At 40.1% G+C, this 18,036-nt stretch overlaps 1 protein-coding gene across 1 annotated transcript in view; it reads right to left on the bottom strand.

Moving 5' to 3' along the window:
* The window catches only part of CRB1 (crumbs 1, cell polarity complex component), a 129,145-nt gene that overhangs the window by 53,884 nt on the left and 57,225 nt on the right, over positions 1-18,036 (bottom strand). The window contains exon 6 of the mRNA XM_006036703.1: positions 1,606-2,556. Within this exon, the coding sequence (XP_006036765.1) occupies positions 1,606-2,556 (951 nt within the window). The remainder of the gene's footprint in view (positions 1-1,605; positions 2,557-18,036) is intronic.

Raw genomic sequence — 18,036 nt, forward strand, 5'->3', positions numbered from 1 at the left:
CAACAGTTTGAATGCAAGAATAAGCCTCTCTTGGCCCTGAATGTTTTTAATTTCATTTCTTATAAGGAGGCAAGCATATTTACCAGATGCTGTCCTATACTCCAAAGTAACTTTTCAAACCTTTGGATAAATTACAGCTGGACTTCAAAGCAGTCTGTTTCAGTTACCTATCAGGCTTTGTCATTTTTGCAATAAAAAAAGAAATAAGGTATGTATCGATAGCTATGAAGTACAACATATGAAATAATATAGTATTGAAACACTTTGAAATCTATTTCAAGCTACAGCTTTCTGCAGAAAATCATCCAATAAGCCCCAGGGGACCAGATCTTCAGGCAATATAAGTATAGTTTCATTGATTGCAGTGTAGCCGTGCTGATTTACACCAGCGGAAGATCCAGCCCTGTTGATCTGACTCAAGTGCTCCTGTTGCTCTTCATTTCTGTCATCCTACTAGGCAAAAATGTGTTGTCAGTTCCTCATCCTAAAATGTTGTTGCACATTAACATGTGTGGATGATGAACAACTTGTAGGTGACAAATCCTGCATGATTCTCTCATGCAAAGTTCTTGATAGGAGTTCAAGATGAGTTTTCCTGACAAAGGTTTGCAGAATCCAGTTCAAAGGTGGTATATTTACAACTCCAAACTGAAGCTATTTATTTCTATGACAGGTATAGCATAACCAGGAGCCAGTACAGAGACCTCATATGTCCTTTCAGTGGTTCCTCCAGCTTATACTGGAGGAACCACTGAGGGGGAAGACAGGAGTTCAATTTCCAGAACCCTTCTGTTTTTGGCTTTCTTGCTGACACAGCCGATTGGGCTGGTAGTTAGTTGATTTTTCATATGTGGTCACACATCTACTAGGAAACAGACACCTTTAATATTGGTCACCAGTTGTTGACAGCTTTTGACAACTCCAACCCTGAGCAGGACTTGAATTAGTTAAGAAAGAGGTGAAAAGATTTTGATACCAGGACTTCAAACCATCCATTCTCCCTAGTATGGTAAGAACAATCAAACAATCAAAATGATTTTAACTTCATGTACTGGTGAAAATTCATGTAGATGTCAATTAAAAAAACAAGATCTTTTGTTTTTAATTTTTTTTTTAGTAAGTTTGATTTTGCTTTATTCACCCTCAATCACACAGGCTGTTCTTTACAAGGGCAGATTGGCACTGGAGATAAAATTTACAGAAACACCTGAGTGACTTTTGAAAAGGAGATGTAATTTCTTTAAGTCAGTTATATGTTTCTGTAAATTTTACCCCAAGAGCATAACTGCCAGCAGGGTAGAGTTTTCCAAAATTTATAGAGTATTGAAAGTCAAAAGATTAAAAACATTGTTGAGCAGAAGCCATAACTTTACTTTGACTTTTCTGTCTCACTGAAATTCAGACTTCTGAGAGAGAGAGAACTAGACAATAATGAGCTCCTGCTACTACTGACCTCCTGCATTTTCTTGTCAGTTGATAATAAGCTCCAGAGGTCTTAAGGGTCATGGTGTTTCAGCACTAGTATAAGCAGATTTGTTGCTTACGATTAAGTGCCAGTGCTTTTGGCTAGCATTTAATACACTAATGCTGAGAGCACCATCTTACCTGTTGAACAGTTTGGCCCAGTGTAAGGCCTGTAGCAGTCACACTGATAACTCAGCCACAAATTGATGCAGCGCCCCCTATTTTGACAAGGGTGGTTTTCACACCAATCCTTTTTAGCACAGCCTGCCTTGACATTTAAAGTCGATTCAGATGACATGTTGTCTGGTGTAATAATGTTCAAGTCTATTTCAATGTCCTGAAGACAGCCTATAAATGAAGGTGCAGAATGCATATTATAGGTGTTTAATAGAGAGTCACCGCTCGTGATTCCCACTGGTAAACCACCCAAAAATGTGCTCTGAAATGCAGGCATCAGTTGGTTACTATTTATTGTAGCAGCGGTTTTATTGACACATGATTCTATACATGAGCTGTCGAGTAAATTAAGAGTAACAGCTTTTGTGAAGGTTACCTCTACTGAATGCCATTTCCCATCACTGACATTATGTGAAATAAGGAAAAGATCCTGTGGCTGACTATTGACTTGCATGGCTAAGTGTAAGTGGCCATTTAGTAACTCCAACTTCACAAATGTATCTTTTCCCCCTCGGTAAAATATAAAGGCTGTAGGTTGCACAGTGTGAAATCTCAGATTTATGTTGTAGGAGTCTTTTGCAGGGCTCTTGATGCTCCTCACCCAAAGGAAACCATTTCCCTCAAAAGAAAATGTAGTTAATTTTTCACAGTGTATTCCAGTATACCCAGGTGGGCACATGCAGCTGGATCCATGCTGGCCATTTTTTAAATGGGGAATACATATTCCATTATTTTGGCATTGGTGATCAGTGCAGCCCTGAAGAACCTCACTACAGTTCCAGCCACCATAAAACATTCCCTCCTTATCTCCAGGTGGGCAATGGCAAGTATAATTTCCAGGAAAATTCTCACAGGTTCCACCATTTTGGCAAGGGTTCATGTAACACTCATTGATGTCTTCTTCACAGTGAATGCCTACAAAAAAAAATAAAACAAGAGAAAAATCTAGCATAGATAAGTATAGGAGAGAATCTTATGTCTCATTCTTTATAGTTATAATAAATTTACTTTAATTCAAAGTGAGTGACAACTGGTTATAAAAGGATGGTAGATCCACAGCACACTGGAGACCAAGGTCTTGAGATTGGCTGCACTGTCATATTTGGAGCATGTGAGAGGAAGTGTGTAGGTATGCTCAGAGACATCCCTACTGGCACACATTGGTGTCATGGTGTAAGTATACCCTGGGAGAATCCCACTCCCAAATAGCCTAAAGCCTCATGGAGCCTTACAGCACTTCTCTGGAAGATTTGTTTTAAAGAAGTTCAGAGATGGTGTCTCTTACTGTGGATAAGGGCTCTAATCAATGGGCTATTAGGTAAAAGGTAGACTCCCGCTCTCTCCTACTTGAGTTTTGTTGGGGTTAGACAAGCTCAGAGCAATACCTATCTAAGTGAAAGAAATGCAAAGGAATGCTTATTTTTGTGAATCTCGGTAGAGTTTCAGTTTAGCCTGAGTGTGCAGCAGCAGAAACTTAGGGACCTCACTGAATTAAGCATCTACATGATTTGGGGGAAGGGAACACTTGTTGTAGCCTATATGTTTGAATTAGATGTCTAAGAAAGCACCTAGTTATATGAGGATTTGTCTACCCTGCCTTCTTGCTGGGCCTGAGAATGCTATCATAAAGTACACCCCACTTTCTTGCTCCTACCCCATGGCAAAACCAAGAAGAGAGATACTATATCTCTCTTACAGTAGTCCTTAGAACAGATTTGGTGCATGAAGCATCAGTGGACAGAGTGTGTTTTTTGAGCTTGGCACTGAAATGCTCTGTGTGTGTCTGTTTCTTTTACTCCATTTCTCAGCTGTAAAATTAAGTTAGCAGGATTGCCCCTGCTTCATAAGGCTGCTGTAAGGTTAAATACATGAAAGTCTGTGAAATGCTCAGATCCACTGGTGATGTTGAGCATGTGACCTACCCAAGATAGATAAACCAATTCTTCCACAATCAAACTCCCATTTCTATTTTTATAAATCCAGCTTGGTTTGGGAGTTTCCTTTTACTCTTACCAACAGATGAGCCTTTGAACATAGCTATTTGAAGGAAGTGGTGGTATTCAGTGACCACGTCACCATGTTTCTAGAATGACTTTCCCCTTCCTTCAATAGAGTCATTCTGCAGCATAATTGATATAATCATGCTTATTTCACAGAGGTGATTTGGCATTTTAAAAAGTGCCCAAGTACCACACCAGTACCAGATTAAGAGACATGAGAGCATATGAAATGGAGCAGGGAATTCCATTTTCTCACCTCTCTTGGAATTCTGGGGGTTATTGGGGGAAAACTCGGGTAAGGTGAAACTTGCGGAAATTCCACTTCCCGCCCCACTTGTTTTTTTTTTCCAGACAAGGAAACAGAAGTCTTGAGATGCTCAATTGAAATACAGTAAAAGCTGTGTTACCTGGCATGAGTTGGGTAAAGTGCCAGGTATCTAAACATTCTGCTTATTTGAGGCAGAGATTTTCAACCTTTTTGAAAACTGCATGGGTGGCTGGGGGGGAGAATGGTGGCCACAAATGGAGCAGTGGCAGCACAGGGTGGTGGGTGGCGGCAGCGGCTGTCATGTGAGAGTTTCCCCTCCAAATTCTGGTTAATAGAGTATTCCAGATAGTAGAATGCCGGTTAACACAGCGTTTAGTGAAAATTTGCAAATTATTGTCCTTAAGAAGTAATTAACAAAAAGAAAGTTTCAATCTCCTGTTTCTCTCCCTGAAACAAGATTGGTTTATTTGGCCTTGTGTTGGCCCTTCATAAATTTTATATAGCTTCTGTTGCATAACTAACAACATACATGAGAGACAACTGACTTCTTATAAGGTGACAGCTTTCTTTAACGTACTTTAGCTATCTTTGTATATTAACCTATAAGGATCTGGACTTTCTGCAGCAAAACACAAGCATCATAGGAAATTGAGAAAAGAGTTAAGTAATTTTGCTTAGTTTGGAATAGCAACACATAGACTTAGTTAATACACTTGCACCGATTCAGTGCCTGTCTACTTTACTCAATGATAGTAATAACTAGACACATATAAAAGCTCATCATATTAAGCAATAAGTTATAGTGAAGATTTGTTTTAGGGAGTTGTCCTAGATTATTTTTTGATCACACCTTTGGTATAAAAGGCGCTTTTAGCAATGAACCTTGCCACTTCGCATTCTCCAGTTAGGGCATGCAGTTTGTAGGTGAAACTTCAGATTATCAAATGCAGCCAGTACTCCCTCTGTCAACTTTTGGCAGTGGAATACTACTGCAATAGGCTCTTTGTTTTCCAGCTAGGTTTATATTTATTCTAGCATGAGATGTCTGTTTGTACATTAATATGTAGTGGCACCTGGCAGAAATATGAAACATTAGGACTGACTTTCTTAAAATAAAGTTCACTTCCCTAATCTTCATTGACTAGGGGCCAGAATGGTATCTGCCTTACCCAGTTTATAGTAATCTATATGTTGTATTCTTGCCCTGCCTTTTGCTATTTTAGAAATCATTAGAATATATGAAAAGTGAGCTGTTGCCTGCTTCAGCCAATGTTTTAGTACATCTTCTACCTGATGTAGCCCATTTTTCTGCCTTTAAAAGAGAGAATGATGTGTCCACAGGTTTCATATACAACTAGATCTTATGCAGCTGCTGAAGAAATGTGGGTGTCATTGGGTTTTTGTGTCAAAGCTAAAATACATTCAATACTGAAGCAGTAGGATGAGCTGTGTGCTCAACTATGTCAAAAGCTATCTGATCACTATCTTGAAGTGATCATAATTTATTTAGAAACATATGGTTTGGAATTTCTTATTAGACCTTTTGCAGAATGAATCAGCAAATGGGTGGGCATAAAATATGGTCTAACTAGGAATTCACAAAAGCCTATCTCAGCTGTATCTGAGCATGAAACATTCATTAATGTATCTTCCCATAACACTTGTGAAGCAGGTCAGTACTACTATCCCCATTTTACACATAGGGAACTGAGGCATAGCAGCATTAAGTGACTTGTCCAGATTCACTAGGAAGGTGATGTCAGAAGAAGAAAAGAAAACCAGGTCTCTAGTGGTTAAGTGTAGTGCCTGGATTACAAGGCTGTCCTCCTCACTTTCTGTTTCCTATACAAAGTAAGTTATCTCTATGGGGCTAAGACTGTAACTCCTGGAATCAGGAACTATGATCCCCCTACATGTTTCTACAGCATCTAGCACAGTGGAGCCTGATCTATGATTACAGGTCCCTTAGCATTACCACAACACATATAACAACCAGACAGGCCAGATCTTTCTTGTTCCCTGATCCTGAGTAGGATTCCCATAGAAATTGATGGGCATTTTGCATGAGATATTTACAGAATTGGGACCTTGATGGGTCCTAGTGAGGGTGAGTACTCTTAGAAATTAACAAATAAATAAAATGGAATAAATTGACCATTATTTGGAAAGCTACGTGTGCCTGAAAAATTAACTCTGCCATTAGCTGGCATTTTGTTGGTATCATATCTAGTCTGCTTTTCCTCTTTTTGCATTTTGGTAGTCATTTACCTCTCTGGAAACTGGATGCACCCACTTTGTTCTTATTTTGGACAGGTCTAAACAACTAAAGGAAGTGCAAGGCAGTAGTGAATCGGGACCTCAAGGTGCCTATATATGTGCTCCGATGCGTTCTAGTTAGAATGATCTAGCATTGCCACAGTATCACGTGGGTAAAATAGGGATAGTAATACTGGCCTGCTTCACAAGTTTTATGGGAAGATACCTTCACTGACCAGCTTCATGAGTGTTACGGGAGGATACCTTTATACCCTCTGGATTTAAAAATGGCCTCTAGGGCTCTTTAACTAAAACTCGTCAAATAAGCTTTAGTTAAATTGTCCTGCAGCCATTTTTAAAGGCACGGGGGCTTAATACTTGTGATGCTGTAGCGTTTTAATTAAGAGTGGCTCTCTGGGAACCGCTTTAACTAAAATGCCCTTACCCCACCCTGCAGCATGTGTATAGATGCTCTAAATGCCTGATGAGTTGAAAGTAACACTAATGACTATAACTCCATGAACAAAGCCCATTTGTTTCTAAATCATACATGTTTCCACCCATTACATTCTGTCATGCATTTACAGCTGATGCCAACTAAAAAAGAAGAAAAGCACAGCACAATGACAAAACTTACTCCTTTCTGTTAGTGTGTTCTTTTGCCTATAGAGGAAGCAAACCCTGGATCACAATTACTAAATATAAAGAATCTTCATTTTAAGTTCAATTTTAATAAATGTCATTTAGTAAGAATTTTAGTGTCTAAATATGAATCACTTTTAAATAATGGAAATGATATTACAAACATCAACAAATAGGCTATATATTTTCTAGTTTGCATTAAGATAAATACAAGTACAAGCTCCACCAAAAAAAATAAGTTCTCTTTAAGTTTGGAAGACTGATTAAAGCAGCTATCCTTATGAGCAGTGCCTGATAATGCTTTTTATTTGCCAATTGCTGTGCAAGCTAGGACCACTGTAGCTCAATATTAAAGCACTCGAGATAAAAGGATTAGTCAATATTTATAGGACCATATATACAGCTTGGATAGCTCAGGTAGGTGTGTAGAAATCAGCAGACAAAATGGTTTATATTGCGATAGGATGTGAGACAGACTAACAGTTCGTGTGGGAGTAGGAAGAAATACTAATTGTCACTTCAGTGTTAATTGTTTTCACTGGTTTGATGCATCTGCTCAAATAAATACATTGCGTGTTATTTTGAAAGTAAAATTCTCCAGCTTTCTTTCATACTCGGCTCTTTCACACTGACCTTGAAAGAATCAGATAAAATAATGTACACCTTTCAAGTATTTCTCTTTTCATGTACTGTACATCAGTTTTTTTTCCCACCTGCAATGTTATTGTAAACCTGAAATGGAAATGCGAATTTGACTTGACGTTTGAAAACTGTGCACATTTCTTTCATAATATGTTAATATGCTAAAATTATTCTTCTCAACAAATTTTTAAAAACTTAAGTTGATTCAAATATAATAGCAAATGATTTTCAGAGGCATCGAATGACAAAAAATGCTGTTCAAGTTTAATTCTGTGAAGTGGTATTAGTGTTCAGCAGCATTAAATAATTGAACTATTACCTGAATGACAGTGTTGTATATATCTTTTTATATACAATTTTTTTACAACCCTCCTCCCATCTTGATTTCTAAATTCATTCTAGATATACAAGTAGCAAATAGATATTCAGACATTATTCATATTCAGTAAAGTCTAACTATCATTTAACAAGAAAATAATTACCTGTAAGCACTGTTATTAAAACAATATAAGTCTGTATCCCAGCTGGAACCATTTTTCCTGTTACAGTATTTATGTGGTCCACAGTAAGTTCTGTAAATTTTGAAGCAATTCTAGATATGAGGGCTTCTTTTCCTAGATTAGCTTCCTCTGCTATATCGGCTGATGTAGCCAGACAGTGTATTTTACACAAGTCAAATCTGTGGGGCTTAACATAAGACTCATTATACTGCTTACGTACTAGATATGTATTCTACTTAGATTCTTTTTCAACCTATAACTTCTCGCACTCCATCCAAAGGTACTTGCAAAAAATTTTGATTATATAGTTACAGAAAAATAGGCTGCTGAGAGTCTCTTGGCACTTCCTGTGGCTCTATTGCCTTCTGTTTGAGAGATTCTTTTTTCCTTAAAATTGTTTACCCTACATTTTCAAAATAGTTAAAAAACAAGATAAACTTCTCCATAGCCGTTGTTATTTGAGGATAATAATGATAGAAAAGATGTTATTTTGGTTTCTTTTATTTATGGAAGCAAAGAAATTCTTTGTGTTGTAGTGGAATTTGCATATACCACCTATCAAGATTTTTACTCTCATAATTTTTTTCAGAATTAAATGAAAAAATAAATGTATTTGTTGAAACAGATTCCCAGACTGTAAGACTAAGATACTTCCATTGTTCCCAAAGACTGTGTGCAAAATTACATTACCAAATGTGAATAGTCTTCACATCAAAGCTTGGCAGATTAATTTTATTTTAGCATTCATCCATGCCATATTGTAAACTTTCTTTCAGTGATCTGATTCCATCTTTTTATCAGTTCCAGGAGAAAAAAACTTTTGACCTGTGTTTCCTTTTGTGAAAAGAAGGCAATTCAAGAATATGTGGGTTGTGAATTAATGCAGGGTATGGATTCCAGACACTTATTTTAGCTTGCTAGAGTTCTGCCATCAGCACTCAAAGTTTATCAATGATACTTTTATATAAATCAGTGTAACATGGCAACAGAGCAATGGGCATAATAGAAAAAACCCCACAGTTTTCTATTGACACTAACACTGTAATGAACCAAATTCAGTATAGATTTGTAATAGTCTGAAATTTGGGAAAGTCCAACTGTGGAGTTTGAACTACAAACCCAACAATGTTCAAATCTGAGGATTTTGGTTAAGTACATTGCATAGAAAATATATTTTGATTCTCATAATAAACTGAGACGTATTATAAACTGGTTTGGACCTCTGTCCCACAAAACTGAGTTTTTTCTATGTCTAAACTCTAGCTGTAATACAAATAAGAATATGTTTTTGGCTAACTGAAATGATTATGTACCCTTTAAAATATATATTCTAGCTGTTGGACAAGGAGAAATCTGTAATTATCTTTTCCCTACCCTTCATTAGCAGTTTTATTGGAAGAGCTTTATTGTTAAAGCTGTTTCATTTTTTCATACAGCTTTTGTTTAAGAGGCAATGTTAATCCTGAAGACAACTGAATGTTCTGCATTTGTATCGTTTCTTCAGTATTCCAGGTCTTACTAAGTAATCATGAAAATTCAAATTTTGCTGCATTTGTGCTAATAACTGCAAAGGGATAATTACTCTTTGCTAGAAGGAGGAAAGGCACCTTCATGAGCCAGTTTGCTCAGAGAAGTGAACTCAACCGTCCTCAAATAGTGGTAATTAAATCTCATGCTTGTGGGCATAAATCAGTTGCCACAGGGGTCAGGAAGGAAGTTTCATTCTCATAAACATAATTGTACAGCTGATGAGATGCAAAAGAATGGGCCGCTACCAGATACTGAACTTAATGCAGCCAGTGACCTGATCTGGGATAGAAAATGTCTGTTACTGTCTTAGCAGGAAAAAAAAATCATATAATACAAAAGACAAAACACAGGGCAGAGCTAGAGCACACTGAGGGCTGGAAGCTCTGTTTAAGTACTACATTATAATAAGCCTTTACTGACATTTAAATATCTACATGTGATAGCTTTCACATGAAGCACACATTTTTGTAAAGTTTAAACCTGCTAGTTATTGCTGTGTTGCAGATTCATTATTCTGCTATTTTTCCTCCTGCCATTTGCAAAGTAAAATTTTGGGTGATATAATTTGGGAAAAAAATTAAAATAGAAACAGAGCTGAGTGACTTAGCTTAATCATTAAAGATGTCATTCTTGCTGAGGGATATGGAATTCATAACGTGCTATGATCGGTATAATAAGCTGTAACTCAACCTTTTTTAAATTGCACTGGGCTGAAACTTCATAGGCTAGTTTGGACTTTTCAGTCTGCATGGGTTTTTTTCCCCCTAAGCAGTAAAAAAAAAAAAAATTCCACTTAATCTCTTACATCATTAAACCTCTTTTTAGGGCAAAGGCTCTTGGAAATGTTTTTCCATTTGTGTAAGATGTTTTATCAGACCCTAAATAGTTTTCATTTGAAAAAATAACTTAAATGCTATAGGAGATTAGTTGTTTAGTGAGGACTGGTGTGTTTATTTTATTTTACAAATATTGGAAACAGCTGACCTAGTTAACGGATGGCATCAGCTTCTGAGTAGTTCAGCTGGCCTTGGTCATGAAGTTGCTTTGCTAAGCACTGCTATCCCCTGCTCAGTTCTATGTACAGCATGGCCAGAGGTAAGGATCCCACAGGTTGTGGAAGACATGGGGCTATGTTTTAGAAGAACAGCATGACATAGTTGCAGCTAGACTCTCATATTAAATTTGTTTTCCCTTGGACATTGCTCTGCTGCGTGTCCATGTCAATCCAACTGTAGAGGTGGGCCCCTAATCAGGAGAAACATGGTAGACGTACATTTTCACAGCACCCATTTCTCTCCCATATCCCTGCTTCTATTGAACTGCTTTACTTGCATCTGAGACAAAATATCTGCATGACTGGTATGTTTGTTTATTTTTCCTTTACTTGCTGAGATTTGTTTGAAGGTTTGCTTGGCATGTTTTGTTCTCATTTCCAGATGTTTTTGTATTTGCAGGTAAACTTAAACTAGTTCAGCCACGAGTGTGGTGTTCATATTCCCTCTACTATACTACTCTTGTGCTAAGACCTTAGATCTCGGGAAAGAATGTGTCTCATTTTGTAAACAGCTGCATTGGCACCAGACGGGGATACTCATGCACTAATACTTATTGCAAGGTAAATTTGTGCAAAAGATGTTCAGCAGTTCCATTCTTACAGCAGAGCTAGCCTAACCCTCAGGCCTACAATTCCCTTATGTGCTAATCCACAGCTCAGTTGGGTTTCCAAGTCATTGCTCTCGTCTGTGGGGCCTGCTGAGCTGTTCCTTGTCTCCTGTTGGATTTGAATCAGGAAGCAGGGGAATGACCTAACACTGGCCTCAGCACTCCAAACTTCCTAGTCAGTGCCCCATATCCTAATGGAATAGGGAACACTTTCTTCTAGACTGCCCATTGACTAGTATGTCTCCACACTACTTCCAATATGGGTAAGGGCCTATAGTCCTCAGATTGCCCCAGACTGAAGAGTGGGGGAATCATTTTGAGGTTTAGTGGAGCATGGAGTGCAGGAAGAAATAAGGTTGTTAGCTATCTTAAATAGAAGATCAAGTAGGGTGACCATCAAGATACCTCAAGAATAGAGGATAGTTACATTTAGTGCAATTCTTCCCACCACCATGAACGTTGCACGTGTCCCAAGGCTGGAGGGGCACGGTGAGCTCCTGCAGGTGGTGGCAGCGGTGTTGGTGGTGGGGGCATGGTGGCAGCAAGCAGGGAGCTCCTGCAGGCAGCCGTGGTTGTGTCGGCAGTGGGGGCGGAGCGAGTGGGGAGCTCCTGCAGGCAGCTGTGGCAGTGTTGGTGGTGGGGGCGGACTGAGTGGGGAGTTCCCGCAGGTAGCCGCAATGATGTCAACGGTGGAGGTGGGGGGGTGCCAAGTGGTGAAAAATAGAGGACATAAAGGTGTCTGGTTCATATCAATAGAGGACAGAGAACCAGAAAACCAGACTGTCCTCTATAAAACCAGACAAATGGCCGCCCTAAAATCAAGTGATATTTGAGTAATCCAGAAGAGAGATCTGAAAGGGAGGGAAGCATGGTCAGAATAAAGTCATTAAGAGATGGTAGCATGGTTGGATGGGTTAGAAGGAAAAAGATGCATTTTGAGTGGGGCAGTGAGGAGAAGGATGTGATTAGTAGGTAAGATTTTGGAAATATAATAGTAGAAAAAAGGAATAGCGTTTCATAGTTTTAGGGTCGGAAGGGACCTAATAGATCTTCTAGCCCGACCCCCTGCCAGGGCGGGAGAACAACAAAAAAAACCCTAAAAACAAAAACGGGACTCAAATGAGTCCAGCCAGGTAGGTATCCAGCCTCTTCTTAAAGATCCCCAGGGTAGGGGCCAGCACCACCTCCCTTGGAAGTTGGTTCCAGCTCCTAGCCGCCCTAACTGTGAAGTAGTTTTTTCGGATGTCCAATCTGTACCTCCTCTCCATCAACTTGTGCCCATTATTCCTTGTTATGCCAGCAGGGGCTAGGGGAAACAGCGTCTCCCCCAAACCCTTCTGGTTCACCCTAGTGAGTTTATAGACGGTCACCAGGTCCCCCCTCAGCCTTCTCTTGTGGAGGCTGAATAGGTTCAGGTCCCGCAGTCTCTCACTGTAGGGTCTGCCCTGTTGTCCCCGGATCATGCGGGTGGCCCTCCTCTGGACCCTCTCCATGTTGTCCACATCCCTCCTGAAATGGGGCGCACAGAACTGGACACAATACTCCAGCTGCGGCCTGACCAGCGTCGCGTAGACGGGGAGGATCACCTCCCTGGCTCTACTCGAGATGCACCTGTGGATGCACGACAAGGTCCGGTTAGCCCTGCCAACCATGACCTCGCATTGTCGGCCCATGTTCATCTTGGAGTCAATAATGACACCAAGATCCCTTTCCGCCTCTGTGCTCTCAAGTAGGGAGTTCCCCATCGTATAAGTGTGCTGCTGGTTCCTACTACCCAAGTGCAGCACCCTGCACTTGTCCGTATTGAAAGGAGCCTCAATGTATAAGGAAAATGAGCTGGATGCACCAAAGATTACCCCAAAAGGCATGTCCAAATGAGTGCACATGTGCAGTTTGCGATGCTGCAAAGCTGTTTGAGGCACTGCAGACTGCATGTGGAGCACATGCAACTGCTCACTGTATTGCAAATTTGACACTGGAAGAGGCTGGTGTAAAAAAAACAGCTGCAATAAAAGCAGCACGGTGCACATGGTGGTAGCATGCACTGCCAGAAACAGATCTTGGCCATCCAGAGCCAGACTTTGGCTGCTAGCCAGGCCAGATGGGTGGTGCTGCTGCCCCAGGAGGCTCCCAGCACCCCAGAAAGACTTTACAGAGGGGTCAGAGGCATGATAGCAGAGACCACTTGACACTCCTGAGGAGGGGGTGATAAACAGAGAGCAGTATGTCAACTCGCCAAAAGTGGGGAGAAACAGGGTAACAAAAGGGAGCAGGAATTAGAATGGCAAGTAGGGTTGGGAGATTTAAAGAGTTTTATACATGACCGAACAGAGCTCTAGACTAGATATGTGAAATCCAAAGGAAGATGTTCTGTTCATCACTGTGTATCTAATTTTAAATACCATGCCAGAAGGTTCGAAAGAGACTGTATAAAATTCATTCTACTTTTCACATTTCACTTTTCAGGGTATCCTAACTACACTGTCAAATTTAAAACATTAATGATTTGAGTTGCATTCACTATAGATTATACACTGATACATGCAGAAACTATGTGCGTGTATGAAACGTAACCTTACAGACTTTAAAGAACCAACCCCTTCTAGCTTTTAATAGGAGCATACACTATCGTGTTTCATTGACTTGAAACCCTGCTTTGACCATGCAATTAATAAATAAATAAAAACTCACCCTGGAATTAAAAAAAAAAATCATTCTTAAAACTATTGGTATTTAAGGGTTTTTAAAGAAGATTTACTGTTTGATAAATATATCTATTAAGAAGGTTTGGGCTGAATCCAGTCATTTGTAACAGGAATTTTGTTTCTTGTTGGCTGTTTTCTACTTGTTCTAATTGAGATAGGCATGTATAGCCATTGTGCTGTCTAGTGTGAAACTGCTCCTGCCCTAAATTCTTGCCCTGGGAGATAGTAGCTTGGAAAAGTATTTCAATGATTTGCCAGAATTTTGTTGTTTCTTTTTAAAAAGAAACAATGTGCATTTATACAATATATAAAAGTGACTGTATATGCATAACCTTATTGTCAGTCCATATTACAATAAGTTCAAAAAGCCAGTAGGCTAGAAAATGATAGTTTTAATAGGGCATATCCAGCTGAAAGAAGAACAGAGCTCTCTAAGAATAGAAAAACATGATGTGTGCATAGTATGTGCATACTGTATCTATATATTAAGCTGTGTATATACAATTTTGTTATATCTTTATATGCTATCACAATATAAATATAATGTGATATATTTATTATCAAGTTTACCTCACCATGGTAATTAACTGTGCATTGCTGTGGATATTGCATATGCAGATTGCTGGGTGCAGCAGATAACAAGGTTATGAACTTAATTACATTATAGATGTTTCTGTATTATATTTCTTTGCTACTTTATATTATTTTACCTTATATTTGTATTATTCTACATATATATGGGGGGGGCCTAGTCCGTCTGTCTGTCTGTCTGTCCATAATGCTTGTGGAGGATGTGGCTCCTAGTGGGGTGTGGCTCCAGCCATTGCTGCATGCGGGGCAACTTGCCTGTCAAGAATGATGGCGGTGACAGTGTGCCACCATGACAGTGCGGATAGAGCAGCCTCGCCCTCCCCGTCCCTCTGGCCCTGCTCCTTGGAGGCGGCAGTAGCACAGGGTGGTGACGGCATGGAGCTGGCCTCGCACCCCCACTCCATCCCCTCTACCCCCACTGTCATTCTTGACAGATGATTTGCTAGTATTACTATATATGTATAATATATACTGTATAACATACAGAAAGGCACACAGACATTACAGGCGATATTTCTGTTTTTGACCAGGGTTAGACTTGTAAATGACAGTGGCTTATGATTATGACAACTTCAGATGAGTTAAAACATCAAGGATCAGAGGGACAGTGGACTGGAAGGGAACAGCTAGGCCACAGAGTCCTGCTCTTCACATTCACAGTCCTATCCTTTGCATTTTGTATAAAAGGGTCCATGAGATTACCCACTCTGAACCCTCTCACACACCAGAATCACAAAGTACTCTAAAAAGAAACCCTACAATATTTCTCAAATATTGAGTAAAGAGCAGAAGCAAAAATCAGGGGAGACAAGACACTGCCAGTGCCTATGCGACAAGGCTGTTCAATGGATTGCTAATTAGAACTCACCATAAATATAGGGGAATCTTACACTTCAATTCAGCACAGGTTGTATAGGACCACTGTAGATCTTGGGAACATAGTTGGCAGATAACTCAGGTTAAAAACCATGAGGCCATGCTTTTGCTGCCATTGATTCTTGAGCTAGCTACATTAAATCTAGCGTGGCTATTCCCATATGTGCACAGTCTACATTGGCAGGAGATATGACATTCACATCTTGTAATACTCAGACAATATTGCTTCTAACCAACTTGTACCTGCTTGGTAGTGCACTAATAATCAGCTAATCTTTGAACCTCAAGGCCAAAGCAAGTGTTAGCTCATGATCTAACTATTCCCATAGCTCCTTCCCCCTCTCCCACTTAGGCACACCACCTAAGATTGTTAGGAAGAAAAGACAGTGCCCAAATTGCAGTGTATTAATAGTAATCATTATGACAAACTAATGTCATGTTGTGAACACAGCTAGAGTATCCAGTGTGGGGATCAATTTGAATCAGCCCCAACTGATTATCAGCATGTTAGCTACCAATGTTGGATTTTCTTTGAATTTTTTTAGAATCTGTTTGTGATCTAAATTGCAAAGTTCAGCATAGATAAAATGAGAGTGAGAACACATTTTCCTTAACACATTTCTTCCTAAAATATGGCAATGTCCCTGCTTCTAAGGTAATTAAAGTATTTACATTTGAAAAGATGAGCAGCATCCATACAGGAAGTAAAAGGTTAGTTTAATGACTTTGTATTTCTCCATGCACTTGAGAGAGTTGCTAAGGGCATCTTAACAAAAAACAGTCAGACCTGATTATAATCACTTCAGTATTTATTCCAAACACTGTAAATGAGCAGATTATAAATATGCAAAACAGTATTGCTCATGCTTTTACTACTAGCAAATGTTGAACAATTAAGAGCTAGATGCTACAGGGAACAATTTGGGTAAAAGCACGTTTGTGTGATGCCATAGGGATATAAAATAAGTTTTTGGTACTCTTTTCTCCAGCTTATTTTCACTGCTTAGTTCCCAACAAACTTTTTATGTGCTTGAGAAGATCTTAGTGTGTTTGGGACTTGCCAGTGATAATTAATTGTCACCAGAACGTAAACCTCCTGGGTTCAGTCAGGGAAAAATATGCAACACAATCATTTTTTTTGTTGTCACTTGGTAACAATGGGAACCCTGTAACTTTAGGTTTATAAGAAAGTAGAATATTTTTGGTCTTTGCCTTACCTTTAGTTAGGCTGAAATGGAAGTAATTTTCTAGAGCCACAGAACTATAGTTTCAAGGAAAACATACAATAAAAAAATTGAATCTATTTCCAAAACATGAAACTCAGTATTTAGGGCCTCCCATTGCAAACATAATTTAGCTTCATGCTACTACTGTATTTAAGGCCTCCTCACATGACTATGGGCCTCATTATACTAGGTCAGGGGGCATTATATAATGTTGTACATTATTAACTAACTCTTTATAGAACCTCTGTGGGGCAGATAAATATTATCCTAGTTTACAGATGGGAAATCTGAGTCAGTTTGATTGTGCTTGTTTATAGTTAAGGGTATCTGGGTGTTTTATGTGGATTTATGCTTGACAAGTTTTGTCCAAGAAGCTTTAGTAGATGATGATTTCTGCCTAAATACTATGAGGATTTCATCCCCTCATGATTTTCTCTTTCTTTACCACTCCTTGTTTCAAGACCCAGGATGGCCTATGAAAATAAATTTGCATTTCTTGTGGAGTCTGTAATAGGGGATCCTTGGCCCTATTACAAAGAAAGGAGTGAAAGGATATTTGCACCTTTAAGGCAGCAGGCACAGTAGAACCCTCCCTCTCCCTCACTATATAAGCACAGCAGCAGGAAGACCTGCGTAGTTGGCTTTGGGAGAGCTTGAATGAGAAGACTAAGTTGGAGTGATGAGCCTATATCCCAGCCTGGAGATAGGCTGGCGGGATGATGCCAGGTACAAAAGGTAAAATAAAGCATGCGGTGGCTGTAAGTGGAGCAGGAATGCTGCACATAGACAACCCTGCAGGACTGGAAGGCCTACCTGGGAGTTGACTAGGATCCATAAAAAAAGACTGGACATTAGGATTGTGCGAAGTGGCTAGTATTCACTTTGGATTTTGATTTTGATTTGGCCGATTCGGGAAACGGTGATTTGATTTGGTGATTCGAATCACTGTCCCGAATCAATTCAGCCGAATCCTATTCAGAGATTCGGCTGCTGCTGAATCAGCTGAATTTCTGAATCACCCAGGCCCAGCCCCGCCCACTCTGCCAGCCCTGGCAATGGCTGCCCCACCCGCCCCAGCTTTCGGCACTTTGGGAAAAAAGCCCTGACTCACCAGGCACTGCTGGGTTGGGGGGGTGATCCCCACTGCCCTCCACTGCCTCACCCTGCATGGGGGGCTCTGCACGAGCCCCTCAAACTCACCTTGCTGTCCCAGCCCCTCCCATGGCTGCCCTGCCCACCCCAGCTCTGGCTCTTTAAGAAAAAAAAAATGAGAAAAACCCCTGGACTCACCGTTCCTGCCCAGCTGTCCCCACTGTCCCCCGCTGCCCTGCTCTGCGTGGGGGCCATGTACAAGCCCCCTGAAGCCCTGAGGCAGGTGCAGGAGTGGCGAGTCCCAGGGTTTTTCTCAGGGTTTGTTTTTTTTTGTTAAAGGGCCAGAGCTGGGTTGGGCGGCGCAGCTGGGGGGGGAGGTCAGGGGGCTCATTGCAGAGCCCCCCC

This window comes from Alligator sinensis, unplaced genomic scaffold, assembly GCF_000455745.1.
Source record: "Alligator sinensis unplaced genomic scaffold, ASM45574v1 scaffold1621_1, whole genome shotgun sequence".
NCBI lineage: Eukaryota > Metazoa > Chordata > Crocodylia > Alligatoridae > Alligator > Alligator sinensis.